The sequence below is a fragment of the Chironomus tepperi genome, unplaced genomic scaffold, assembly GCF_022539635.2.
Source record: "Chironomus tepperi strain 1889 unplaced genomic scaffold, CSIRO-AGI_Ctep_v1 contig_87, whole genome shotgun sequence".
Classification (NCBI taxonomy): Eukaryota; Metazoa; Arthropoda; class Insecta; order Diptera; family Chironomidae; genus Chironomus; species Chironomus tepperi.
In genome coordinates this window covers 339,177-366,732 of record NW_027226209.1, presented here as the reverse complement: position 1 = coordinate 366,732, position 27,556 = coordinate 339,177, and the positions used below count along the sequence as shown (strand labels likewise).

The 27,556-nt window shown below is 32.2% G+C and overlaps 2 protein-coding genes and 1 non-coding gene across 4 annotated transcripts in view; 1 reads left to right on the top strand and 2 right to left on the bottom strand.

Moving 5' to 3' along the window:
- chas (chascon) overlaps window positions 1-27,556 on the top strand; it is a 219,825-nt gene that overhangs the window by 163,457 nt on the left and 28,812 nt on the right. The gene's annotated exons all lie outside the window — the stretch shown is intronic.
- On the bottom strand, window positions 11,183-12,093 carry LOC139086657 (trypsin-3-like). Its single transcript, XM_070635221.1, is given in 3 exon segments — window positions 11,183-11,421; window positions 11,476-11,542; window positions 11,545-12,093. Coding segments are annotated over 3 exon segments (855 nt in total).
- On the bottom strand, window positions 18,802-18,883 carry TRNAS-UGA (transfer RNA serine (anticodon UGA)). The gene has a single exon. It is a non-coding gene; the product is annotated as a tRNA-Ser (tRNA).

The following is a 27,556-nucleotide window of genomic DNA, read 5'->3' as shown; positions in this document are numbered from 1 at the left end:
CGTTGTGCTTTGAAATTTTGTTTTTGAATTCTTGGATATTAATTGTAAATATTTAGATCCAAGAATTTTGAAATTGTAAATAACCTAATTAAAAAAGAAATAAAATGCATGTACAACAGGAAAGTAGCTACAAACTGGCATGAAAGCCGACATCTACTTACAGAGCATGAACTAATTAGATATTAATATTGAGAATTAAATTAAAAATTAATTTATTTATTCTATCGAATGATTAAGAGAACTGCCTCTGATTGTACTGGCAGGTTCGTCTACATTTCACCCGATATCCTATCGATTGAACTTCTTGACATAATTTCTAGGTCAATTCCTGGATTCAACGTTGTTCATAATAATCATATCAGACTGAAATGTCTGATTTGCCGTATTTGTAAAAAATTTATAAAAAATATGATTTTATGGTTGAAATTCCTGATGATGGTGTTCAAAATCATCAAAATTTTGATATATTTATAGCATGTACTACTCATTAACCTTTAAGTAACTCCATATACTTGTAAATAATTCATTAACTTAACACAATCATTAATAAGAAGTAGCTTTAGCTTAAAATCAAATTCATATTCATCTTCCATCAAAATAAAGTCCATTAGTCAACAATGGCTAAAATTCATCTTATTTCATAATCCCGAATACCAAAAGTGTGTTAATCGATCCAAAATCTGACAACGGGTCGGTGTGATTTTGATAAAGTCACACTGGCCCAAAACCTCATTTTGCATAGATTAGCCAACTTATGCTGTTCGGGAATCATCAATCAACTAGCATTTGCCATTTGAAAACATTATGCATGCTCTAATTTATTTTCTAAGTTAATCAACAATTGTTGATTTTATTAACAAATTTGCGAACCCCTGCGTAGAACCTATGTACATATATTACTGCTTAAATATATCTGAAAAAGATATAAATAAATTCATATTGGAAACATTAAAAGATTTAATTTTAATACGCATACAGCGAAACAACAAGCAAGCATAGAGTAAAGCTTAATAAAAAGAAGAAAATCGATGATTCCATTAAACTATCATAAGTGGCATGCTGGCAATGCTTATTGTTGGCACTTAATGGAAATTACAATTGACAGTCAATGCGTTATAAAACGCAATATAATGCCAATAAATGGAAATAGGCATTTTTGTGACATGTTGAGAGCGATTGTATGAATTCTATTTTTACTTTTGCTTTTTTTTTTGCTCATTTCATATCGTATTTATCACAGGGTAAATGTATGGCATATATGAATTTATGGGCAGCTGCCAATTTATCATCCTAGAGTTGGAGCAGCAAAAAAATATGTGTAACAACAACAATGTTTATCCATTTTTATTTTATCCCACGTTCATTCTTGTTTTATATATTTTTTTTACCTCCTTTCCAGTCATAAGTTAAAGATTTTTTTTATTATTTCAGTTCTACTCTATAAGTCCAGATTCACGATATTGACTGAATGTCGAATGTCATTGATACAGTTCTTCGTACTCTTCATTGACACCGATTTTTATACGTATTTTTTTCCTTTTACGAAATGACTTGTTTCTTCTTCTTTTTGACTGCTTTAGGGCTTATTTTGTGAACTGGATGTTGATAGGATGTTTTTGAGGAGGATGTAGTTGAAGGATGCAGTTTGTTCTGTGGGTTTATGTGAATTTTTGTGAGAATTATGAGGAATTAAATTGGAAATTTTGAGTATTCTCATACTTATCGTAGTAATCGAGCTGTAATGAAGATTGTATAGAGAATGATGAGATAAGAGCTAATTAAGAGCACTTGGCAACTAATTAACAGGGCGTGGATTCGATTCCCACTCCCAAATAGTTTTGAGGAGTGTCCTTTTTCTCTAGAATCCTAAAATTAGTCAGGATCCAAACAACTTTGATAGGACACAAAGATATCCACACCACATCAAGTCATAGCACAGACATTCGCGACAATAGACCGGCTCCTTAATTTTATCTTCCTATAAGCTATAATTTGACACTTTACGCTTAATCTAAAGCCATAAATCTATTTTTTTACGACATAATTCTACCTTTATGACAAGAAGCAAGCAGTTTATAGCTCTAGCTAGTCGGCACACTCCAATCTGTAAAGATCAAATCCAATAACTCTCATTTTCATTAGTTATATAGAGCACAATCATTAATCATTAGAACATTCTCAGTAAACACCCATAATTTCAGTCATAACTATCCAGCCTCATAATTAATTAATTACAGTAATCAATTGTTGTTGAATCAAAGCGTCCAGACGATGCGCCTCCGAAATAAAAAATAATTCGATGAAATTTAAACTCATTTTATTGACATATGTATGTCCATACGTTGTTATATTTGCCATAACACAATATATATGGTGCAATAATAATTAACAAGTTTCATGAAATAAAAAGATCGATCATTTGGGCGAACTCGTTTATCTTGTTTCATTTCCTTCATTTTTTTATATATGTATTTCATGATATGAATTCTCAAGCAGCTTACATATTCATGATTCTTGTACTACCATTACGTATGTACTGGTTATTATAATATAATCATTATTATTATTATTATTATTATTGCTGTTACACATTCTTATTCTCACTATTGCCAATTGAAATCAATCAATCGATTCATCGATCTACCAAAAAGTTTAAATATATGTGAGTCAAGAATGGGAATACAATGGGGAGAAAAAAAGGCAACGCGACGTGTTCTCTTATTCAATAAAAAAAAAATTGTTCTATTTTTGGCATCGCATCGTGAAGTCATAAAAAAAATAAATTTCAATTGAATTAAGAAGAATGAATGGTAAAACATGCAATTTCATTCTATTTAAATCAACTCTTTATTTTTGTATTTACCGTTGGAGTTCTTAGTTCTGTGAATATCTATATCTATTATGTTATGATTATTATTACTATTATTATGAAATTCTGTTGCTTTTAGAAGTGTGAACTTTTGAGGAGGTTCCAAGAATTTTTATTAAATTTTTTCGCAATTAGTGATGATGATCCTCAAAATGAGATCTATTTTGACTCAACAACATGTTTTTGGGATCGTCAAGATGAGAAGCATGTATGAATTGAGAATTTTGGGGTTTGTTCAAGTCACACAGCTGAATTACAAATCATCTATTACGGATATTCTAGTAATATTGTTTTAAAACACAAACCAAGCCTGATTTTGCAGTGTCTTAACAAAAACTCAGCAACAAAGTCTCAAACTCTGACTTAAGCCATCCATTTAGTAATCTGCACTTCTAAAACTACTCAGAGGGTCACTGCTTCAGCTTTCAATACAGAAATTATCTCTTACTTTAAACAATCAATCAATTGCCTCCCCTTGACCTTTCTCTCTTGATCATAATTACCTCATAAATTACTTGTTTCAATTTAGAAATGAGCTGCTTTATTCTTGAAATAATAATTTTCAATCATTTTCAATCTGGGTCTTAACAGATGATGTTGTGAAAAAAAAGAAAGGAATTTTTTGGTCTTAAGATGATTTTGTCAGGATCTTTTTTGAGGTTAGGAGACAGTTGGCTGCTATTTGTGAGTGTCGATTGTGGGGCTAGTACCAAGCTGTCTGGCTATGTTTCAGATGAGATGCAAAATTGCCCTGACAGCACCGTGACAGTGAAATTTGACCCATTTTTGCTGTTAAAAATGCGGTTCACCGCTTTAGTGCGGCTCAGAATTGTTAACAACTTTAAGTTGATTTGGATATAATTTACCTTACTACTATGTAAACCAAACCTAATAATTCCCGATAGAAATCTATAAAAACAACACTAAGGACGTTGTTAAAAAAATCAGCAAAAATCATGAAAGCAATAAGATGATAATAAACAGCTTAAAGTTAATCTAACAACATATATGAAAATAAATAATAAACTTAACTTAGTTAAAAGTACACGATAGAGAAAATAAAAATAAAAAAATGAGAAGCGAGAAAGGCAATTACATTCAATATCGTCTCATTGTGCTGTCATAGTAAATTGTAATAACACCACAATATCTAATCGCGGGCATAGAACACTGAGCTATTTTAAAGCAAAAATATTCAGGCTTATTACAACTTTCATCAAGCATATTATCAAAGCACAAGCAAAGATAATGAATATAATAATAGACTATGCTGGTGCTTATGGTACCCGCACGTACGTTATTTATTTATATAATTCATAAGGAATTGGGTCACACAAAGATTTTTAACTTTTTTCACAATTTTTTTTTATGTAAATAAATTTTAAGAGTAACTTTTATAGTCGCGCGTATTCGACCTTGCCCGATGCACATTTTTCATTCGCTCTCTTCAATATTTCTCTTAAAAACCGCTGTTGGGGTCTGCATAACTTTGCATGACAGCAGCAACAGAAGTAAACAGTGGATAAAAAAAAATATGTGCATAAAAAAATGTTTTTATTATTATTATTTAAAGTTTTCGCTTATGTAAATGAAATAATGTCTATAAATGGAACTGCTGTAATTGAGTATTTTTACAATTCCGACTCTAGCTACGAAAAGGCTTTAAATCAATTAATATTTTCAACTAGTATGTAAATTTTTATTATATATTATAGAATCTATCGATAAAAGTACGAATTGAACAGTCAGGAACAACTGCTGTGAAATATATTTCATCATCTTGATAATAAACAAGCTGTTTTACTTGATTCTATTATAATAATTTGAATGGTGTGTAAATCAAGACATGGGTACTTAAAAAGGATAAAATGTACTCGATTATATGTTAAGTTATTTGCAATAAAAAGCCTTTATAATTGAGTAACGGTAAATTGGATTGTTATTTTTGACAAAAGCACGTGCTAAAGTTGTTTAGACTAAATAGATTGTTGAAGTGTTTTAATAAAATATTTGAAGTGATTCTTTGGTATAAGATGGTGATTTTGTTCTTATTCTGTGTCCTTATCAGGGTTTCAGCAATTTGGGGGCTCTGTCATCGAGATTAGCAGTTCAGACATTCCATAGAATCGCATTATATGCATTACAAAACTAATGATAGTTTAAATGAATGAAGATTCATCAGATCTTCCGCTTAAACTTAGAGCTATAGATTATACTTGAGGATCTGACCCCTCCTTTTATGACATTATTGTCTGTTGCCTGACAAAGGGGCAGTTAGGCCACGTTTCCAGTACATATAAAGAGCGAAGCCACCATGCCACTCCAATTCATATTTACAATAACCTTAGTAGATCTAAAAGAGCCAATAAAGTTTGCATTGATTTTCAACCAACTTCAATTTCACCTCCATTTGTCATCCCAAACGGATGCAATTAAGACCCCATGTGAGCATGCTTACTGTATGTTCCGAAACCAGCATTTCTCTACTTCTTAACATAATTTTCCTCACAAACATCACAATCGATATCCAATAAATCACTTCACATTTAATCCTCGACAAACGAATCGAACATTAATACCAAATCAACAATAAATCATAAATCAAAAGAAGTTCAAAACATTAAAATCAATTTACATTTTTAAGGTCAAAAACTTCATCTTTTCAACTTTCACCTTTCGAATCAGACTTTACATACCGCTAAAATGCTCCAATAACCTTTTAATTTCAATTTGCTTATATCTTTCATGATCAAAGACCACAGTCATTGCCTCAATATCTTCATAATTTCCAATCCTACGTAACTCTTGTTCTCAAAACATGAAAAAAAGGTTCAAATATCAATTTTAAAAAAATTTAAATAGCACAAAATGTCGATTACAGCATTTCGTAAAAAAAAGTGTGTTTTGCATTGCTTTTTTATGATATAATAATAATTTCTCTCTCTCCTTTTACCCATTTCTTGTTATGTCGATCGCAGATCGGTCGAAAGATATTTCGAAAAAAAAATAATAAAGTAAAGCAAGCCTATCATTACACAATTAAAAAAAAATATCTTAGCAATAAACTTCTTTAATAATGATTTAAATGAGTGAGGTCGAGACGAAACATTCCAATATTGAAGATCGAATATTGTCTCAAAATATCAGTTGGCAATAACGATGGTGCCTTCTTCCCGAGCTGCTCAATGCGGTGAACTGCATTTTTTTGCTATAAAAACGAGTCAAAATCAGAATTTATGGCAAAATCGATGAATTGACCCCGAAAATCTGGTCTTTCCTCCTCTGACATATGCTCCTGTTCCCGTCATGATGGCAACTTTTTATCTAACCGTTAAAGCGATCTATTAATCAAAATGAGCTGTTCGGGTTCAAAATCAGCCTCAAATCAAGAGAGCTTGGCCTCTAAAATCACCACCCGTCCCCTCACCCTCCCCCTGGCGCCATCAAGGGAACCTTCCGTCTTCTCGTCAAAACAGCAACCTGGCAGCCTTAGTAATCACGTTCTGCTGCTCGGTTTTTAATGTCGAAAACGTTGATGATATTAAAGACTAAAGACTAAGAAGAAGGTAGGGAAGAAAAATCAGGTTAGTAGGGGAAATGATTATTGTTATTATTAAGAAAAAATTGTTTTAAATGCTCGACGTTTTCATGGCAAAAAACACAGATTTTTATCAACAAAACTCTCGTTTAAAATTCAAGTCGCAATTTTTTTGCTAAAGAAATTACACAAAAAAATAAGCAAAAATTCCATGCTTCATGCTCTGTGTACAGATTCTTGTAAACTACCTTTATTTTTTTCGTACAATTTTGATAAATGTTGTGCTATTAGCATAAAACATAAGCAAATTTTTTCTACTCGCAAATATATGTCTAATAATGCGGCAGCATATTTACAATCATTCGATGCAGTGCACAAATGAAAAATGGTAGAGAAATTGCAATAAAAACAGATGAATACGTGCTTGGGTCTCTTTTGGAAAAGATTTTTTCTGGGGATTGAGACTTGGGATTTGGGGTGTTGAGTTATTTATAGGGGAATTTGCCAGTGCGAGAGCACAGCCTTTGTGGTCGATTGGTTAGGCATTTGACCGGATCTCTGTATCAATTTTATGTGAGGACATGAGTTCGATTCTCATTAAAGTTCGATGCAAAAATGGAAAACTTATTTCGCTGGTCGTACAGATCGATTGTGATCCATAGCCACAGAATTAGCTCAATCTACATAAATGTCATGATTTCAGACACTGCGCATAGTCAAACACTCAAGCATTTTTGGTCCTTTGAATAACCTAAGTGACCACAACTTTTGATTTGAAATGATTCAGACTAAACTTAGAATTTACAGCTTATAACTGACATTTCTTACATCCATCAAGTCTATAAAAACTTCAAACGAATCCCAAGTCTATAAAAAAATTGATCAGAATCATATCCAATAAAACTTTCATTCCCTTGAATAAGCTTTACACTAATAGTACCATTATGCCTCAACAAGAGATTGCAATTTATAAACAATAAATCATCGACGTACCGGACACGGTTTATAATATTTTTTGCTTATACCTGCTTGCCTTTTTTTGGGTGAACGAGTTTCTGACACTTTCCAGTTTAGTTGTTTAACAGCCGTCTCTGACTCAATTCAATTTTTTTTTCGCTGATGATTTTCGCTACTGATTTTAATAGAGTGTAATTTAGTATTTATATTGCCTTCTCCTTATCGGTTAGTTCCAATTTTTTATTATTATTGTTTCTCTAACTTTATAAATTGCCAAATGCAATAAGCCTTTAATATGCTTTATATGCTTTATAACTAAGATGTATGTTTTCCTTCATACCGATAAGGTGAAATAATGCGAGCATAACAATAAATTTTATTCCTTCCAGCAGTGTTTGCTCCAGTTAAATGCTTTGGTTAGTTGCTCTCCATCGCAAACAACATTCACTCCCGATCAGCGGCTGAGTGATAAAATGAATGTTTCATTTTGATTAATTTAATTACGCTCATTAATTTAATTTATTGTGTATGAATATTTAGATTGTGAAATATATGAAGATGACGGTTTTGTAGTGTCTGCATGAGACGGAACATATCTTGTCCATTAATTGAAGTTTTTACGCGGTCTTAAAATTTATTGATCACCATTAGACGAAGGAGAATATTACCATAAAAATTATTGTTGTTGTGATTCAATCGTTCATGAAGCGCACTTTTTTTCCTGGTTGGTGATCATTAATTTATTGACAGTCGATGGCAATCATGATTTGTTTTATTGGTGCTGAGATTTTTATTTTCCTCATTAGACAATTAACTTGTTCATATGGCTCATTGATTGCTCAAGAGCAACTCATGAGCATGGATGTAGAGTTTTTAATGAATATAGTGGTAGATGTACCAAACAGAGGTTAGTTCTGAAGTGTATTCACAGGAAGGGGGATTGGAGGTTATGTCACAACTCCTTCCTTTCTTTTTGGACTAAATTCTACATTCGGTAAGGATTTTCTGGGCTAAAATTCAAACTTCACCCCTCCCCGTCCTAATTTCCCTCAATTGCGTCCAACATAAACAATTACCAAGACAACCTCTCCCCGGGCTATGCCTCTAGCTCAGTTATACCTAAAATTGTGGTCCTTAGACTGCTAAGTTCAGGAATTCAATCATTTATGCTTGAAAATGTCTTCAAAAATCCTCTTAAAAGTTTTATCGACGTTACACATTCAAATATCCTCCTGCCAGTCACTGACTAACTAAATCTTCCATTCTGTCTACCCCCAGAAACACCAAAGAATATAAAAAAAAATCAACACAATTTATTTCTAATCTAATTTTATAGTCATGTTAAATGTCGGTTCCAATCTCATCTAGATAAACAGCATGCTATCAATTACACTCGATTTCACTTACTGTAAAGCGCAGCGCTTAAGGTGCCGAACAGATGCAATTTTGAGGTGGTACTCAAGAATTTCTCACCAACGCAATCAAGTCAGGGAGGAATTAAAAGAAATTAGATTTGACGTTGATATGAAAAAGTCATTGCCATAGACAATTTTGTTCATGCATGATTTCATCTTGTTGTATGCCACTGCTAAAGGCCATTTTTACCACTAAAAACTGGCTTAATGAAATGCAATTGCACTCACTTGTTACTGATGCTGACGCAATTGCTGATGGTAATAAAATCTTTGCCTGATACATTTTTATTGCTTAAAATACAGACAGTTGCACTTTATAATATGAAAATTATTTAAACATTAAATATTTTTTTTTTTCGCTTCCATACCTCACATATAATGCAATATTACAGTTTGTTATTAATATTGTGCAGTCGCTGACTCTCGTATGTCAATTTACATTTTAACTTAATTTATTATTCGTACATTTTATTGCGCGAATCTTTCTTCACATATTTTTAAGCTGAAAATGTTTACTTTATGGATCATGTTACGCTGTTATGTAAGACGATGAAACTCTTTTTGGGGAAAATTATTGAGCGGATTATCACGAATAAACATTTATTTACACTGCGTGATTTCATCTTAAGTAGTTTTCATTGTTTTTCGGATTATTTCAATGAGATATCTTGATAATACGTTTAACTAATTGTGTTGAATGTAAATATAAATATATGAAGTGAGTTACTGGGTGGTTTGTTGGTTTTTTAAATTATCTAACGAATTTTTATACAAATTTAAAGTAATTTATTTAATTCATATCTTTTTATTATCTCATTGAAATAGCTTTTATTGTTTTAAAAAATATGAATTGCAATTAATTTTTGTTTAATTTGCCTTATTTAATTTGAATTAATTAGCAAGTTGGAAGGAAATTGTTTTTTGAGGCTTAAGCCCACAATGACACAAAACTGGAGGTGAAGTAGACGTTGAGTCCAAATGGAGTTAAAATGGACTTGACTCTCAATGCAGGTTCCAAATGAATTTGGTATTCCATGTGGGTTCCAAATGGTTACTACATGTAGCCTTGTGCAATACTCAGACGCTAATCTGAAATTTAAAGAAATTAAACAATTTAAAAAACGAGGTAAAAGATGAACGAATTTGTGCAAAATGTATAATTTTCAGATGAGTATCTGAGCCTGGATCAAGTGTTCCTGGAAAATGAAGACTAAATACAGCTTAAAACCTGATAATTGTCTTGTAAATAGTCAAAAAAGCGTCCCCTGGTCGGTGCAACCCTGATCTTAGGCCAAATTCGAAGAAATCCGGCCAGAATTGAGCCAGTTTTGTAAAATTTATATCTCGAAGGAGGATTCCTGCTCTTCTAATGATGACAATTTTAGATTAAATTTTTGCCAGAACTCAAAGTTCACTTGAATTTCATTTTAAGTCGAGTTAACTCAAGTTAACTTTTCCACACAAAACCTGAGTCGAATTCGAGCTATGATCATAGCTTTTCAAAACACAGACATGAATCATATCAATCCAACTTCAACTTCCATTAAAAGTTCCTCAAACCTTAATTGTTTAACGCATAAAACTTATTCTTCTCAAGGAAATAATCTTCAAACATCAGCAAGAGTTTGTTAACATTATTCTCCTTTTAATTAATATAATTTTTCGTAATAAAAATTGATGAGATCAACGAGATAAGTGACAAATTCAGAGACAAAGAAATATTCTTATTAAGAATAAAAAATATACAACCATAACATTTGCATTTTACAACAATCTTCATGTTAAATATCATATTAAATTAATTCCCATGAATTCAAAGCTCTTAAAAGTTCCATGTACCTTACATACGTGCAATTAAGTTTGTTGATTTTGTAATGATATAAAGGAAAAATAATTTAAATCATTTTAAATCTCCAAAAAGAAAGAAAAAAAATTGCTACAAAACATAAATTTCACTTTAAACTAAAAAAACTGAAGGAAAAATATAAAAACATTCTTGTGGGCTAAAAAAATCCAACAAGATTGAAATGGAAATAAGTAAATTGTCATTTAATTTAAAGAGACATAAATCTTGTCTTTTAATTCGCAATAACTTTTTTTACGTACGTATGTGCATATAACAAGCAATACAAGCGTCATTTAAAATAAAAAAATATAAATTTTGCAACACTCAACGGTTGAAGCTTAAAAAAAAGCTGAAACATGAAAATAAATTTGTAAGAGTTACATGGCATGTATGCTGTTTTTCGGAAGGGATTATTTTATTGAATAATAACAACTTTTTTGTGCGTAATGACGATAAAAATGTAAATTGTGACTGTTTACTTGAAAATAATCGTCTTTGGAGGTCAATGGGCGAGCGGAATTTTATTTTGATTTTCGCGGATGTTGAGCCTTATTTTCTTACTTACTTGGCTGGAGTGAACGTATGTCCCTTGTCGTGTGGAGGAAACGTCCAGTACTGACTCTATTCTTTGAGAATGTTGAGCCATCAGAGTATACAACTTTGTCAATCCATCCAAGAACAGATGAAACTTTTGCATATACACCTGGAAATTCAGCTTCACCGCAAGAAATTCCAAAACTTGTCACTCCAAATAATATGCCATCTGATATTCGGAATAATGGTCCACCACTGTCACCTGAAATAAAATCATTACTTACAATATATTCAGTATTAATTCTTCATATTTCACCATCGCAAGTATCAACTTTTCCTTCATGTCTTCCAGCACAAATCATCCTTTCAGTTACTATCGATTATTATTATTTTGATAATTTTTAACGCATTTATCAAAGTTCATAATTTTAAGAGTAGCACCAAGTAACACATCAGAATAAGTTCCATACTCAGTTCTCCCCCAACCGCTGATGAAAACTTCATCACCATCATTCAATACATCTGAAGCTTTTGGTAATTTTGCAAATTTTACCACTGTAGGAAAACTTTCCACATCATGCAGTCTTAGTAATGAAAAATCATAATCAAACGTATTATCATCATATAATGGATGATTATGAATGGATATAATATTAATTAACATTCCACTGACGCCATCTTTTCGTGTATTTGATCCAACTCGTACACTTATTTCATCTGGAGATTGGACATGATTATAAAAGCAATGTGCAGCTGAAAACACAAATTTGCTTGAAATCAAAGTTCCACCGCACCAAGGAGATGATTTTAAGAAAACTGCAACTTGATAAGGTGCTTCTTCAATGTCAATTGCAGATCCACCGAAAATTCTGTGTGAAATGTAACAAAATGAAGTTGACAAAAGTGTCAATAAGTACAAAAGTTGAACTTTCATGGTTGATATTGTGATTTTCTACTAGATTGTCTATGTCTTTAGATGTTCTGAATTGTTTAAAATCCAACGACTAAACCGAAAGTGATGACAACTGTTCTGTAACTTGTAATTTTTATATACTTTGAAAAAGGCTTCAAAAATCCATCAAAAGTAATTCAGTTCAATAAATCTTTCAAGAATGCAATTCAAAAAATCAAATTTATTACATAATTCAGAATTCCCCAAAGACATGCAACAACAAACTTTTTTCAAAAAAAAAAAATAAATTGCTCATAAATAATTTTTAAACTCACTTCAACAAAACAACAATTAAAATGAATCTGTTCATCCCGAGCAACACAACAAGATTCTTGCGATCACTAGGTCATTGCTAACTCGCAGTATTACCGGTAAAATGCGAAGTTGTCCTGATACAGGTGCGTATTCAGAGCTAGGAAGTTTGGAAGTCGCTCACCCTCTCCAATTTTTCGAAACTCCTTACTCCCCTGCTCTGATGCCACCTTGATAGCATAGTTCGTTCCATTTTAACGACTAAACTTCCATCTCAACACATTGTGCCACTCGGGTCATCAATAAGTAGTCAGCATAGTCATCATAATTTAATAAATTTCATTCTTTTTGAATGCACAAATGATTCTGTCGAAAATAGAATGATGAATGTAAATTGATGGATGGTCAGAAAGTAATTAGTTCCTGAATATCTCACCTTGTGTTTTGCAAAAAACGTTATTATACTCAACACTCCGTTATATTCACATCAAAATTATTTAATTGCTTCACAAAATAAAAGATTTTCTTTTCTTCTTAATTCTAATTTTCGTCTTCACCATTAGAACTGTTTAGGTGCTTAATATTCATTGATACATCAATATCATGATTTTATTTAACAAAACAACTACAAAACTGTAATGATGATGATGAGGTTATGGAGATAACCTAAAGTCTACGGAAGTGGCTTCTTAATGACTCTTAATCTAATTCATGAATACATCATTTTGTATAAGATCTCAAGATCTTTCTTCAAATAAAAAAGAAGAAGCTTCATTTGAATTAAAATTGTGACTTCTTCATGAAAATGAGTCGACAGATCTTGTATTATTTTCTGTTTGTCTACATGAAATGAATCAAATTTGTGTGTATAGCGGTGCTAAAAGACGTGATGTCTAAATAAGGTGCAAGTCCTTGATGCAGTCGTGTAAACAGACATGATGAGAAGAATAAATGAGTTGGAAGTGTTTATGAATTTTGGACTCGTTTCTATTGTAGTTGGTGCATGCATATGAATTTGGAAGTTGTTTAAATTGATTGATTTTGGATGTGTTAGTGGATTTTGATGTCTTGATGTTTAACCGCTTGACCTTCTTAAAGAACCGAGCAAAGAAACTTCCACGCGGCTATGGGTCAATATATAGTTATAAAGTAGTTTTGTCCACTCAGTCTTGAAATGGAATTAAAAGAATACCTTAAATGAACGTTACTTATGAACGACCCTCAACAAAAAACATTATTATTCCATTTTTTGGCAACATTCACGATAGTCTTTAATTTTATTTATTCACAACAAGCTCACCAAGTATAATAGCTTCATGTCTACACAATACTTAATTTAGAATCTCAGTCACTAATGACCTTAATAGAAATTATTTTATTATAATTTACTATTTCAGTGTAGATTTTAAATGTCTTTCAAAAGTTCATGAGAAATCAACAGTAATGCCGGAACAGATGCGATAGTCGAAAATTAAATATAAGTTGAAAAACCACAAATTATAATTATTGCATAAATGGACATTCAATTGATACTGCTATATATAGTCAGTAATGAGACGAGGCTGAAAGGTCAGCAAAGTTTTATTTTATTTTTGTATTCGTCAGCAAATGTAATTGAAGATAAATCGAAATGAATAAGTAAGTGAGTATATTCGTGTGACTCGTGCCTATTGTATGACTTAAACAAAATCTTATTTTTAACAAGTTATAGAAATATGAATTGTGTGGACACAATGGAATGCTATTGTACGCAACATACATGTTGTTTATTATTTTATAAAGAGAAAGGATCAACCGTCACATATGGGAATCTATTGAATAATCTTAAATGAGAGTGACACAGTGAGGGAGATGGAAAGGTGGGAAATGGTAGTGCTGGTTACGCAGGCAGCCCGGGTGTCACATTATGTTATCGTCATGATGTTTAGCTCCAACGGTTATAATGATAATGGAAGGTTAAACTGCAAGAACCTTCTGACGAGTCCGTTGATGAATCACAGACCCAGAGTGACGTCGATTCTTGAGATCAAGGTTATCTAGGGACCTGGACCAGGAACCAGATTCTTGACCAAATAGCCAATCTGAGCAATCCGGTGAATGATGTCTGTTGAACGTCATTTTTCAATGTACCCCATTTAACTTGCATGAAAATTCCATACAGCACAAAATAATTACCATGATCACTATGGAGTCACCAAGTCTAAGCGAAAGATCGAGTAGTTAGTGGAACATTTATAATAAATAATGAAATTGAACAAAAAAAAGCTATTAAGAAATGGCAGATCAATTGCATGGATTCCAATCATAAAGAGACTTGCCCATAACTCATACATGTTTTGGCATGATATTTTGCAAGATACCGTCAAGTCGAAATACGAGAATTCATAATAAAAAATTGCTTATTTTAATGTTGAACTTTCTCCAATTTCAATTTTCATTTCAATGGAATATATTTTGATATGTTGTTGGATATATGTTTCTTTCCTCTTATTTGATGGCTTATTGTTAAAATCACCACACGTTTAATCTTATGCATGATAAATTTGTAAACGCAGAGCACCGCCAAATGAGTTTAAAATAGTCAAGCTATCAAAAAAAATCAACAACTAGTTAACAATAAAATTGTAGTAATAAACTTCAAGAATTGTTGATGTTGAACGGTATTGAGATCATCGGAGATAATTTTTATGGATCTTTTGACTATAAAACGTTCTATTTTTATTGCCGAAAGTTTATTTGAGATAAAGAAGTTGAAAGAAATGAAAGTTAATGAAATTGTAGGTGAAGTAGGCAAGAATAACTTGAGATGAATATGAAATGAGCTGATTGGGGAATGGATGATTTGTTTTGAAGTATGATGGGACTTGGAGATAGCGGGAAGCAGTTTCAAATGGTTTTTCGAAGTAACTCTGGGTGATGTCGAATTTACACCGAATACTGCACTAAGTACGATTTTCCCAATCAGATATTTGGAAGGATTATTCTAATGAAGGATGGTTTAAAGATTGATGAAACACTGAATTGATTAGTTTCGGATCTCCAGAGTATAATATTAACAGAGCTATTGAATTGCGCATCCTGCTAATCAGGAATACTGACAAGAACAAAGGAGGGTCTTGGGTAAAAATTCAGTACGATAATTCATCACTTGCTTGAGATATTTATACAACATAAAAGTCAAAGACTATACTCACATGGAACCCTGATGATACCGTAATGTCATCATTGAATCAAAGTCATAAAACCATACCCAATTTCTGATAAATACTTAAAAACTCTAAAGTCATTGTCACAACATTGTATCATATGCAAAATTCCATCACCCATAAAAGACCTTATCTCCAAACAACATCAAGAGAATATAAATCACTTAAAGTCATTCAATTCAAAAAAGTGAAATTAAGTTTGTGATATAAAAAATGTCCCCAAAAAAAGAGAGTCGATAAAAATCTCTATGATACGTTTTTTTTGTAATCTATAACACTAAAGATGAATGTTAAAGTCATGTCGAAAATTGAATGAGAAAAATTGCCTTACTTAAAATGTATGCCAGACGTTCTCCTTCATTCTTACATATTTACAAAAGGAGACGAAAAATTGATGAATTATATTGAAGGAGATAAGAAATGAGGGTCAATAGGCTCATCAAGCTTCTCTTTCATCTCGTCTTAAAAGCTAAATTTAGTCATTTCTCATTTCCTCATGTCTCGATGGACTCAACATGACAGTACGAAAATTTCCCTTTTCTGTGTATTGTCTTAAAATGAAAAGTTATTTCTCCTTCGTTGTTATCATGTCATGTAGCACATTTATTCACATTCATGTTAAACATGCATCTATAAATCAATCAATTGTTTCGGGACTGTTGAGGAAAGAAAAGCTTAAAGTTTAATGCTGTTGCTGTAGTTTTTGGGGGTTAAAAGATTGAAATGCATATGAATTGACACTTTGGGATTGTGGGGGATGTGTGAGGGTATTCCAAGTAGCACATCGTGTTCTCAAGGGCAAAGCAACGTTAAACGTATGAACGACAAGTCCTAAAGTTGCTCTAAAGGCACTGTGTGGGCTGATTTAAACTTATTTTTAAGATTAATAATTCAGTTCGTCCTAATGTGCCATTCGCGTGTCCTTAAAAAACTCTCAAAACTAAGCAGTTCAACTCCTACTCAAATCATTCATCTACGATGCCACAAACCTGTCATCAACTCCTAAGTCAATGAAACAACTTCACTAAATTAGCATTAAACAAGCTCTCATTGATGTAAGGCTAAATCAATTTATCTGTAATCCATTAAAAGTCATTACAGTGAACCATAAATGCGCACCAAGACCATCCACACACCAATAAATTTAAACTCAATTCCATTGTTGTCGAGACACAATGTCAATGCCGTTTCAAAGTGAAATTTTCCTGTTATGTCGCAAAAAAAATATTTTTTTTTGAAAAATTTGTGCCAATGTGAAATTGAACGAGAAGGAAACAAAACAAAAACTGGAATTTCGTGGCCGGCATATAAGTAAAAGAGATTTTTTCTGATAAAATTATAGCTAAATATTTTGCAAAAAAAAAAACAATTCATTTCACATATAATATTGTTATATAAATGTCGGCTAGCATTAAGAAACCAAGAGTTGTTTGGCCTTTAACATAACAAGCTCCAATTACCCGAGATCAAGTCTCTCAAATAAAATGAGAGAATTTTCTTCGTTTTTTTTTTTTTTGCTTTCAAAGTCGTGGTCCATGAAAAAAAGGCCTAATCATGTGATGGAAGATTCTTGAAACCTCGTTGTGTACCGAGCGTAAAGATTAATTTTTATGCTCATTTTTGGAGGAAGCGAAATTAAAGATAATTTGCGTCTGAAACAAAAAGTCATCTTTTGACATTGAAACTGAGACTTTTTGCATCTTCTACCTTAACCACGCTATTTTCGTATGTGAAATGTGAAACTTTTTTTTTGTTTTAATATCATAAAGATTTTTGGCGTGAGATAAAGGGAAATGAAATCGACGACAAATGCTGTGAACTGTAAAAACATGTGTTGACGGTTTAAATGAAATGAGAGTCACAGTAATTTTCGATTATTAATTTAAATTATTGTAATTTGTGCTTAATGATTGAAAATAAGATGATTTCAATCGATATAAAAATGATTGATGCTTTGCTTAATTGACACTTATTTGTGGAATTTCTTTTGGGTATCGTTTGGGAGAGAAATTGGTGTCTGACAGTTGTCGTCGTAATATTGAAGCAGTTTAGATCTGTGTGGAAGATTAAAGTTTAGAAAGTGTCGAGTTTTAGTCAAATTTGTAGGATTTGACACTTATCCCATAAGACACATTGTGGCAATTTTAAGTTTACAGCTTAATAATAGACCAAAAACAGCGGTCACGATATTGTCAGGGTACCTTCACTTCTTGCCGTCAGCACGGTCTAGTAGGAATGCCCTTGCGACTTTATTGTGCTGCTTGGGATATGTTCCAGTGCCAGTTATCAGATGTATTGCCTCAAAAGTCAGCTTACCCCTGAAAATCCATTAATATATGAAAATTCTTACTATATGCATCTAACTCTGTCTTTTAAGGTATTTGAGATCAAAACTTCGATGAATGCGGTTGCATTCTTGGTTCCGATCTTGGTCTCGGTTTCGGTCCCAGCCTTAGTTTCGGTCCCAGCCTTTGTCTCGGTCCCATTCTTGTTCTCTATCTCGGTCTAGATAATTGATCAAATCCGAGACTTCAGAACAATCCTCATTCAACTCATTACCCGATTAATGCTCTCTTAATCACCTCCATAAACTCTACTTTATCCATATTACATTTTTTCTCAATTATCAGTCATAAAAGCTTCACCTCATCCATAAAATAACAACTGCAGCACATTGATCTTCTTAGATATTTATCTAACACCAAACAAATGTTAATTCCTTCCGTATGATGACGCTAATAATTTATAAAAATTATATATCCATCTTAAAAGCCTCAATTATCATTAGTCTTATCCATTATCTTTATAATGTAATATAAAGCTTCATAATGCGACTAGGTGATAATCATGTATCATTATTAATGTATGTAAATGCACTTATAGCATCAGACTGTGGGCTAATATTGAGATTATAAAGTGATCTAGGAATAATAAATGGATTTTAGAGTCAAGCTAGTTTCTTTGTTCAGAAAAGATTTTACTGTTTGGATTGGAGGTAGTATGATGTATTTTAATGATGTATGTCACGAATGGGGTCCTTAATGGTGTGATAATGATTATATTGTTAAACTAGATTTCTAAGTGTTAATTATATTGAACTAATATGTTTGTTTAGCCAACAAGCTTAAAATCCAGCATATCATGCAAAAATTTTTATCAACTATCAAAAATCAAAAAAAAAATTACAAAAAAAGTAATATTCTGAAAAAAAAAAATCAACCTAGATATTGTGCGCAGCTGGTAGGATTCGAACCTACGCTCCCAGAGGGAATCTGATTTCAAGTCAGACGCCTTAACCACTCGGCCACAACTGCTTACTATTTCATATTTGAGATTTGGCTACAAAGCTATTATCAATGTTTTATTTTTGCTTCTTTTTAGCGCATTTTTGAAATTTTTTTCAAAAAGGTAGCTTATTCAAGCACTTTGTTCGGCTGGGTATCGAGATCTCGAAAACCAGACATCGTAGAGAGCTCTGGTTTGTTTTATTAGCTCTGTACTGTTGTTTTATTGCGGGCAAATGCATTTAAAAGTTTCAAATCATAGCATAAATACTATAATTAACAATTTTTCATTTTCATATACAACAACAAGAAAAACAACAACACGTTTTTTCATTGTTTTACAGTGTTTTTCAATGTTCTTTGATGTTTTTACAGTGTTAACAGAACAAAGTTTGAATTTATCGTAACCGTTATGTGTTTTAAATTTTGAAAATCCGTTAAATGACGGACTATTTCTAAATCCTACTGGATCTTGCTTTGTGGGTAGGGAAGTGACTTGGATCCTCCTGGATCTCGTTTTGTAGGTCTGGAAGAGTCCTGGATCTAATAAGATCTTGTTTTTTAGGTCTAGATCTTACTGGTTCTTGTTTTTTAGGTCAGGAAGTGACCTATTAATCAATAACTGATCGCTGGGACAAAAATGCGCTGAAGTCACTCGATAAGAACGAGTACTTTTGTAATTTTTATTCCTTATTACCTTATCAACTTAACCTCAGATCACGATTTATGAATAATAGCTTTTGTTTTTGTTGTAGAGTAATTATCAGTAGAAATTTGCTATATTTTGTCAACAATGTTTCATATTTCAGTATTAAATTTCAATATGTCAATTTCTTAATCAAAAATTTAACTTAAAATCGCTAAAAGAACCGCAAAAATTTTTCGCATAGAACAAATTTCAAGCTACCTGAATCTAAATAATTAGATCATATCGCCGGGCACATGCGGAAGAAGTCTTATTCCATTATTCTTTTCCCATTTTTCATTCAATTCAATTCAATTGAATTTGATTCTAAATTTGGGATAAGCAAAGTATAAGCAACACGAATTGAAAAAAATGAAAAGAATGCCCATGAGCATATATGGTCAACATAGAAGGTATCGTGAAAGATTGATCATTGACTGCTGTCCGTTGTTGGTAGGAATAAATAAAATGCCCAACCAAATACTTAATTAACACTTTGATTAAAATCTTTAGCATGTTGAATGTTTCTCCTCACTTGTGCTTGTGCCGAGCGCGAAGCCACTTGCCGACTACATTGTATATAATATTATGGAATTTCATGGATAAATTGAAATTTTTTTGCACACTAAAAATAATAAAATTGCTGATAAATTGCCTTCATACCAGCGATTCATGCTGTGCTACTGTTTGGTTGTAATCATCCACATCTACATATGTTTGATGCTGGGCAGAACGGAATTTTATATCAATTTATTAAATTAGTTTTTTTTAATATGTTTTTCGGGAAAGGGAATAAAGGGAACATGTTGATGGAGCAAAGGGGAACAGAAGCAGCATACAGGCAGAAGAAGAAAAGAATATTTTACCGTTATTTCTCATATCACTGTTGCTGCTTCTGTTGCTGTTGTTTTTTTGTTATGTTCAACAAATTGCCAACTCAATCGCTTAAGTTCGATCACAATTCAAGCCATTAAAATTGTAAAAATGTGCAACTTGATGCTCTTTTTTCTTCTCATTTACAAATGCCCTTCCATCTAACTCGAATGTGAATCCAGTGTGCCTGTTGATTAGTTTTAATGAACTTTTTCCGCCCGTCGTCTATGTGTGATGATTCCGCGGCTGATGTAATTATTGCAATTAATAGTAATAGGCATTTTAAACATTTATGGTTTCATTATTTTTACTATCGTCATCTTTAATAATAATTTTTTTTCTTCTCTCTCTCGCTGTCTCTATGTCTATTACCTTTTGTTTTTGCCTTTTTTATTTCCTCATTGTGATTTTGTTTTTTATTATGGAAAATGTTTTTTTATAGGCTGTGTTTGTTAATAATAATGAAAATGCATTGATTCATTCAATTTGACTGGTCAATAAGCTTAGAACAAAAGACGACGATGATGATGCGAAGTAATTAAAGTTGTGTTTAATCTTCCAGGTTGGGAGATTAGGGATCACAAGCTCCACAATGTGGTGAACCGCTCGTCGTCGCTAAAATGGGTTGAAATGAGCCGCTACGGTGCTGTCAGGGCAATGTCGTGTCTTTCCGGTAATACGGATATGAAGCGGTGCCTTAGCGGAATTCTGGAATAGAAAACTTAAAATTTAGTCTATAAAATCTTCACTATATCTTAATTTGAATTGGTTTCTATCCTAAAGCTCCTGTTACAACAGATCTCCATCTTCCATGCCCTTCAGAACACACAACAAATCTCCCATTTAGTGATAATTACTCATTCGAACAATTCAAACATTAGGACATTACTACCTAAATAGTGTGTTGACGGCAAGACGTAAGGGTAGCTTGACGGCAGCCTGAAATTTGACGCATCGAATTATTCGTGACTATTCAACTAAAATCCAATTTTTCGCAAATCATCTTCCAATAAATATACCTCATTCTCCAAATTACTTTTCAATCTATAAATTCTAATAAAAAATAGCAATAATACCTATAATATACCATTCTATACAAAGCAAAAGCCGTATGCTGTGAGAACAAATTGAATTGTCGACATTAAAAGGTTCTCACTCGCTCATAAAATGCCATTAATTTATTGATTGTGAAATCATAAATTGAACATTATCGCAATGTTTCTCTCATTCTAAATTTATTCTTTTGCTCAACTTGAGACCTTGCAGGAAGTACAAAAAAAAAACTATTCTTATTCTCTTCACATGATGATGATTATTGTAATAACAATATCTCTGTACATGTAGAATATACACATATACACAGTGTCTAATAGTCATGAAAATTTGCTTCAATTAATCAAACGATTATGACTTTTGATATTATTAGTTTTTTTTTTACTTGCTGTTCATATTAAATTCTCATCAATGTTAATAAAAAAATTGGTTTGAACTTTAAGGAGAAGAATTTTTAAAAGGTTTCATGGAAGATCTAAGGTGTGGAGTTTAAATGACTGATCAAATTAAGAATTTTGATTAATGTTTGGGGTTAAAACTTGGTGTAGCTATGATGAATGGATTTATGTCTGAGATGAAGCAATTTTTTTAGATTTCTAGGTGATTAAATTTAATTAGAATAGGTTTTTAAATGGATTTGAGATTCTGAGAAGATGAAATTTTTTTAATTTGAAACAAAAATTTCTAAGATGATGAAATTGTTGAAACAGTGTTTTCCGAGTTGACAAAATTTTAAATTTAGAACAAAATTTTCAAGATGATGAAGTTTTTGGTGTAAAATTTTCTAAGATGACAAAATTTTAGGAACAAAGCTTTTCAAGATGATGAAATTTTTGAACCAAAATATTCCGAGATGACAAAATTTTTAAAATTAAAATTTCCCAGAAGACTAAATTTTGAAATAAACCTTTCCGTGAAGACTGAATAGTTTGGCAGAATAAGCTTCCAAGGAGCAAAATTTCTAGTAATAAAACAAATTCCATATAAATTTCTAGACATAATAAGTATCACATCTGCTCAGTAATTATTCGAAGCACTTTAAAATTAATTTAGCAACAAATTTGCAAACTTCCAAATTGCTTCAAATTTGTCTTCAGCATTAAAATAAATCAAAACTATTCTACGTCATGAGGATTCATTCAAAAATCAATTTAAATAGCAATAAATGAGCAATTTCATTAAATGTTTAAAGATTAAACTTAATGTGTGCTTTAAAAAACTTTCAAATATTCGCTAAAAGATCATTGAAAAATTTCCATTAATTTATCATCGATTTAATTTAGTGGAATTAATTGTAATTATTATTTTTCGAAGGCATATCCATTAAGCTTCAATCTTAATTTAGTCATCATCATTAATAATAAATATTGTTAATAATTTTAAACGGCACCGAAATGTATTGAATGTCTTTTGCATAAGCAAATTATAATATTTAAAAGTCTGATTGCCTTCATCTCAAATAAATAAATTTTTATTTCGTGCTGCGAAGCGTGTGTTTTTGATAAATTGAATTAAATCTTCTTAGTACACAAAATTTATTGTATCCTTCCATCTCAAATTACCTGTGCTTTATATTCCATTAAATGCAAATTGATTATGCAAAGTGAATTTTATGTAAATTAAATGCCTGCAATTTTTCTGCCTTTTTTGTTTCTGCTCGTTTTTTGCATAAATTAGTAAATTAATTCTACATAAAGTATGTAAAATTCTCAGAAATTTGTGCGATTTTAATCGTTGATTCACAGCAGTTTGTATGAATTAAAATCAAATTTATCAAACAACAAAAGCCTTACTTCCTGTATCATTTATTTACCCTTTCAATTTTCTGGATATCAATTTAATTTGTTACTATTCAAATTATTCAAATAAGAAAGTCTGGACAGCACACTGTGTTCGCTAATGTGCCGCTACGTAACCGTGTCAACGACTAACGCGAACTTGTCCTGATGGCCATATAATATCTCATTTACCTAACAGACAAAGCATGCCTGCTTTTATGGTACAAAACCTACAATACGGTATTTTTGCCTGTTAGGGTTTGCAGCTTAGCTACAACTGAGACATTTCACTTCGCCGTGCCACTCGGGAAAGCGACTGTAAGCGTGACAAATTTCCGTTGGTTAATCAGTGTCATAATATTATTTTTTTCCTATACCAAGAATGTGTACATGATTAGTTGCTGTTAAGTGGCTGTGAAATTGTCACCATAAATTCATTTTTACCATTACCTTTCTATTCCGCTAAGTAATCTTGTTGACTTCCATCAAAATGCTGTTTTGCTTGCTGCTTGTTGCTCCTGCTTATTTTACCGCTCCCCACATTTTATTTGTACTAGTTGTTTCATTATCTATGTGGAAAGATACTTAGAAATGTCAACAAATATTCCCTTGCGGATATACTTTACTGTTTGGGTGGATTATGTGGGATATTGATTGGAATTTGAAATGGATGTATATTGTCTTAATGTTCCTTTATAAGGATGCTGACTGATCCTCAATTTCAACAGATGTTGATATTCTTTAATATTGCAATTTCGAGTAGAACAGGTTGTGGTTTAGTCGATTGTATGCCCAGTTATATACTTGACATTCACATTTGTGTATCTTGCCTTGAAATGTCAAGTTTATAACTAGACCGTATGGTCAGTTAATCGCTGTTTGTTCTACTTGGTAATACGTTTAATTGGCTATAATGGGATTTGAGCCCGAGAAATGATTTAACATGTTGAATAAATGCACCTGCACCTTACTCACTGAACTATTGAGACATCTCAAGTTTTGTGGAACTTTTTGAATATATAACCTATTTATTTTGAGAATTCCATCAATATCTCCTTATAAATCCATAAACAACTATATAATTCCCATTCGTACCCTACAATTGCAAAAAAATTTATATCCAAACATCCACCCAAGGGGCATAATTCCAATATTTATTTTACTAGACTTAAGAGACATCAAAATAATCATATTTCAAGTTTATTATTGCTCTCCCTCAGCTGTGTCTGTGGTGAAGACATGCACGATAGAAAATTGAATTGAAATTTATTGTAAAACCTCAACAATTTTATTTCCCATATTTTCTGCTTTAATTTCCCAACAAAACAGCAAAATAGACAATAGTCAATGATGATGACTGTAAAAATAGAAAATTACAGGAGCAGCAGCAGCAGTCGACCGATTATCGTCCGACATTTAGCGACTGCGTGGGCAGGCATCAACGGAATATGAAGAAAAAAAAAATGAATTTTGCAATACATTTAATAAATTAAATAAATTAACATTTCCTGAGAACCTCACTTTTGGTCTTTCTCTGTTAACACTACTCGTTCTCTCGCTGTTGCTGTTGATTTTAAAATTTAATATTTAAAAAGAAAGAAAAAAAATCAATTTGTGCAAAAAAATTGTCGGCATAATGGCAAAAGTATAAGAAATGCTAATGATGTGGAACGAATGTAGAGAGTGCAACTGAATTGATTTCTTTTCTGGTGCTGGATTTTTGTTGAAAATTGGAAGTTTTGGGTTCATTTTGGGTGTGGTTAGGGATTTTAAAATCATAAGATGTAGATTTTGTTTGAAATGAATTGTTTGGAAATTTTATACTTCACAAGAATTTTCAGAAATCATAAAATATTGTCATATGTTCAATAATTCGGACCAGAGCAGCATGGGCAGTATCTTTAACTAGGCAGTCTCCTTATCCAGGCAGTCTCCTTACCCAAGCAGGCTCATTACACAGGCAGTTTCCTAACCTAGACAGTCTCCTAACCTAAGCAGTCTCCTTTCGTAGACATAGTCCTTACTCTGGCAATATCTATCCTCAAGATAGTATTTTAGTCTACATGACTACATGACTACAAAGACATGCTTATATCTAGACAGTCCCTGGACTAAGGAAAAAGCTACCATGATCCAGCTAGACCCTTTTCTAAACCCACATATCCTACAACTCTAATTTGGATCGATATCAATCATTGGCACAATATGAATGCGTCCAAGTTCAACATCAACAAATCTCCTTTCTACCAATTCCGCTACTGCTGCACTCAATCTTGTTGCCCGACTCTAACATGCATGAAATTTTTAAAATGTATGAATTGTTGCTTTCCGTTTCCACAAAACATTTTTTTTTTCGTTTCAATTTTTTCAATGTTTGCATTTGATTTGATTTAATTTATTGGCTGTAACATTTGTGCAAAAAAAGAAAAACAAGTCAGTGCTGTTGACCTTGCATAATCCCATGTGTGTTTTCAGCAAGAGCAGCAAGACAAGGTACAATAAACGACGTGAAAATGTAAGAATGTGTAACAAAAAACTGCGTGCTTTCCGATGGTGACATGAAGAAATAATTGCATTGGATGAAATATTGTTCTACGGCAACAACAGCAGCAGCATAACTGCATCACACTTTATATTTTTTTTTATCATGTACAAATTCTTCTCTTCCGTGAGGTCAATTGTTTATTCCATCTTACAATTGCAATTGTCTCACTCAGGAAGACATAAAACAAATGTTGAATATGATCATCGTCCACAATGTTATGTTGACTATGCTATAACTCAATTTTTTTGTTTTGTGCTGCTTTTTATCTTGCAAAGCACATAATATGGTACAGAATATAAATATAAATTCACACTTGGTGGTGATAAATTGTTGATAAATGAAATAACAAGCGAATAGACATTGCGGGAATGAGGACTGAATTGTTATGGAATTTAGAACGTTGAGGGTTAAAAGAGTATTGTTGAGATTTTTCTTCAAATTCATAATATTTGTCAATAAGTCATAAGCTAGATTTTGTAGGGATCTGACTATTGCTGACTGCTTTGCATGAACTCAATGACGCAGAGGATTTGCTGTTGAGCATTAAATCGTTCTTAAACAACTCAGCGATCACGGGTTCGAAACTCGAGATAGGATATAATTGTGGTTGCCCATTTTCGAATCATATGCACTGGAATCTTGACTCACATTCTTCCTTTGTAAACTTGATGAAGCAATTCTATCAAAAGATCGATTCAGGTTCCTCTTTAAATCGTAAATCTAGACGTAAAAGTGATCCCAAATAGCAAAAATTGGTCAATTGATCGAAATTCTGGCTTCACGCCGGTGAGACTCTGGCTTACTGCTAGATTCGTTTTAAATCCGGCATGATGCCTTGAATTAACGCCTACTTGGTGGTTTGACGACTCACTTGTTAAACTGCCATTAGCCCTGAGACACACATGACGCGTACCTCTGGAATGTACAACAATGTTGCATATCGAACATTCATATCCATCATCATTAAGTGAGTCAGATCACATTGATCATTCGCAAAAATAAATTACAACCAATTCAATACTTAATCCATCAATTCAAACTTGTCCTTACAACCGAACAAATGTATTGACATCAAATAACAATACCTAAATCAATGCATTAATCTAGTCCCGAAGTACGCATATAAGTCACTGTTTATGTCTACCCATAAATCTAGTGTAACAATAATAATTATGATTTTCGCAGTCTCGAAACGGAACGCAAAAAAAACGACTTAAAATAAGAGACGAAAGAAATGAATGGAGAGACCTTAAGGTGTCCGATTAAATTATAGTGCGGTAATACAATGTTATGTTAAATGCCAATAATACGCGTAAACTGCCTGCATCTATTGAATGCGCGACTGTACATATGGAGGAAAATATGCTATTAAGTATTTTTAAAATTAACTATGATTTCTAAGAGAGAGAAAAAGATAAAGTGCTGTAGATTATCAATGAATTTCAATATATATCGATGGCATTTACACTGATTAAAGCCTTCGAGGTAGGCCATCAATTATCCACACATAATCATTAAATTTGACATGATAAAGAATATTCTTAAATAATGTTTTAAGAATCAAATACATTGTCGATAGAGTGCTTGATGCCGTACGTGATAGTGTGTTGAAGGGTTCTGCATGCCATCGTCCATAAGAAACAAGAAGAAAGTAACACAATTTTTACATCATCTGCTACATATCAGTCGATTCAGGTCTCGACATTTGTATCATGTTATGCATTTTTTGCATGTCACAAAGGATTAATTTGTCCATCACGTAAGATGAA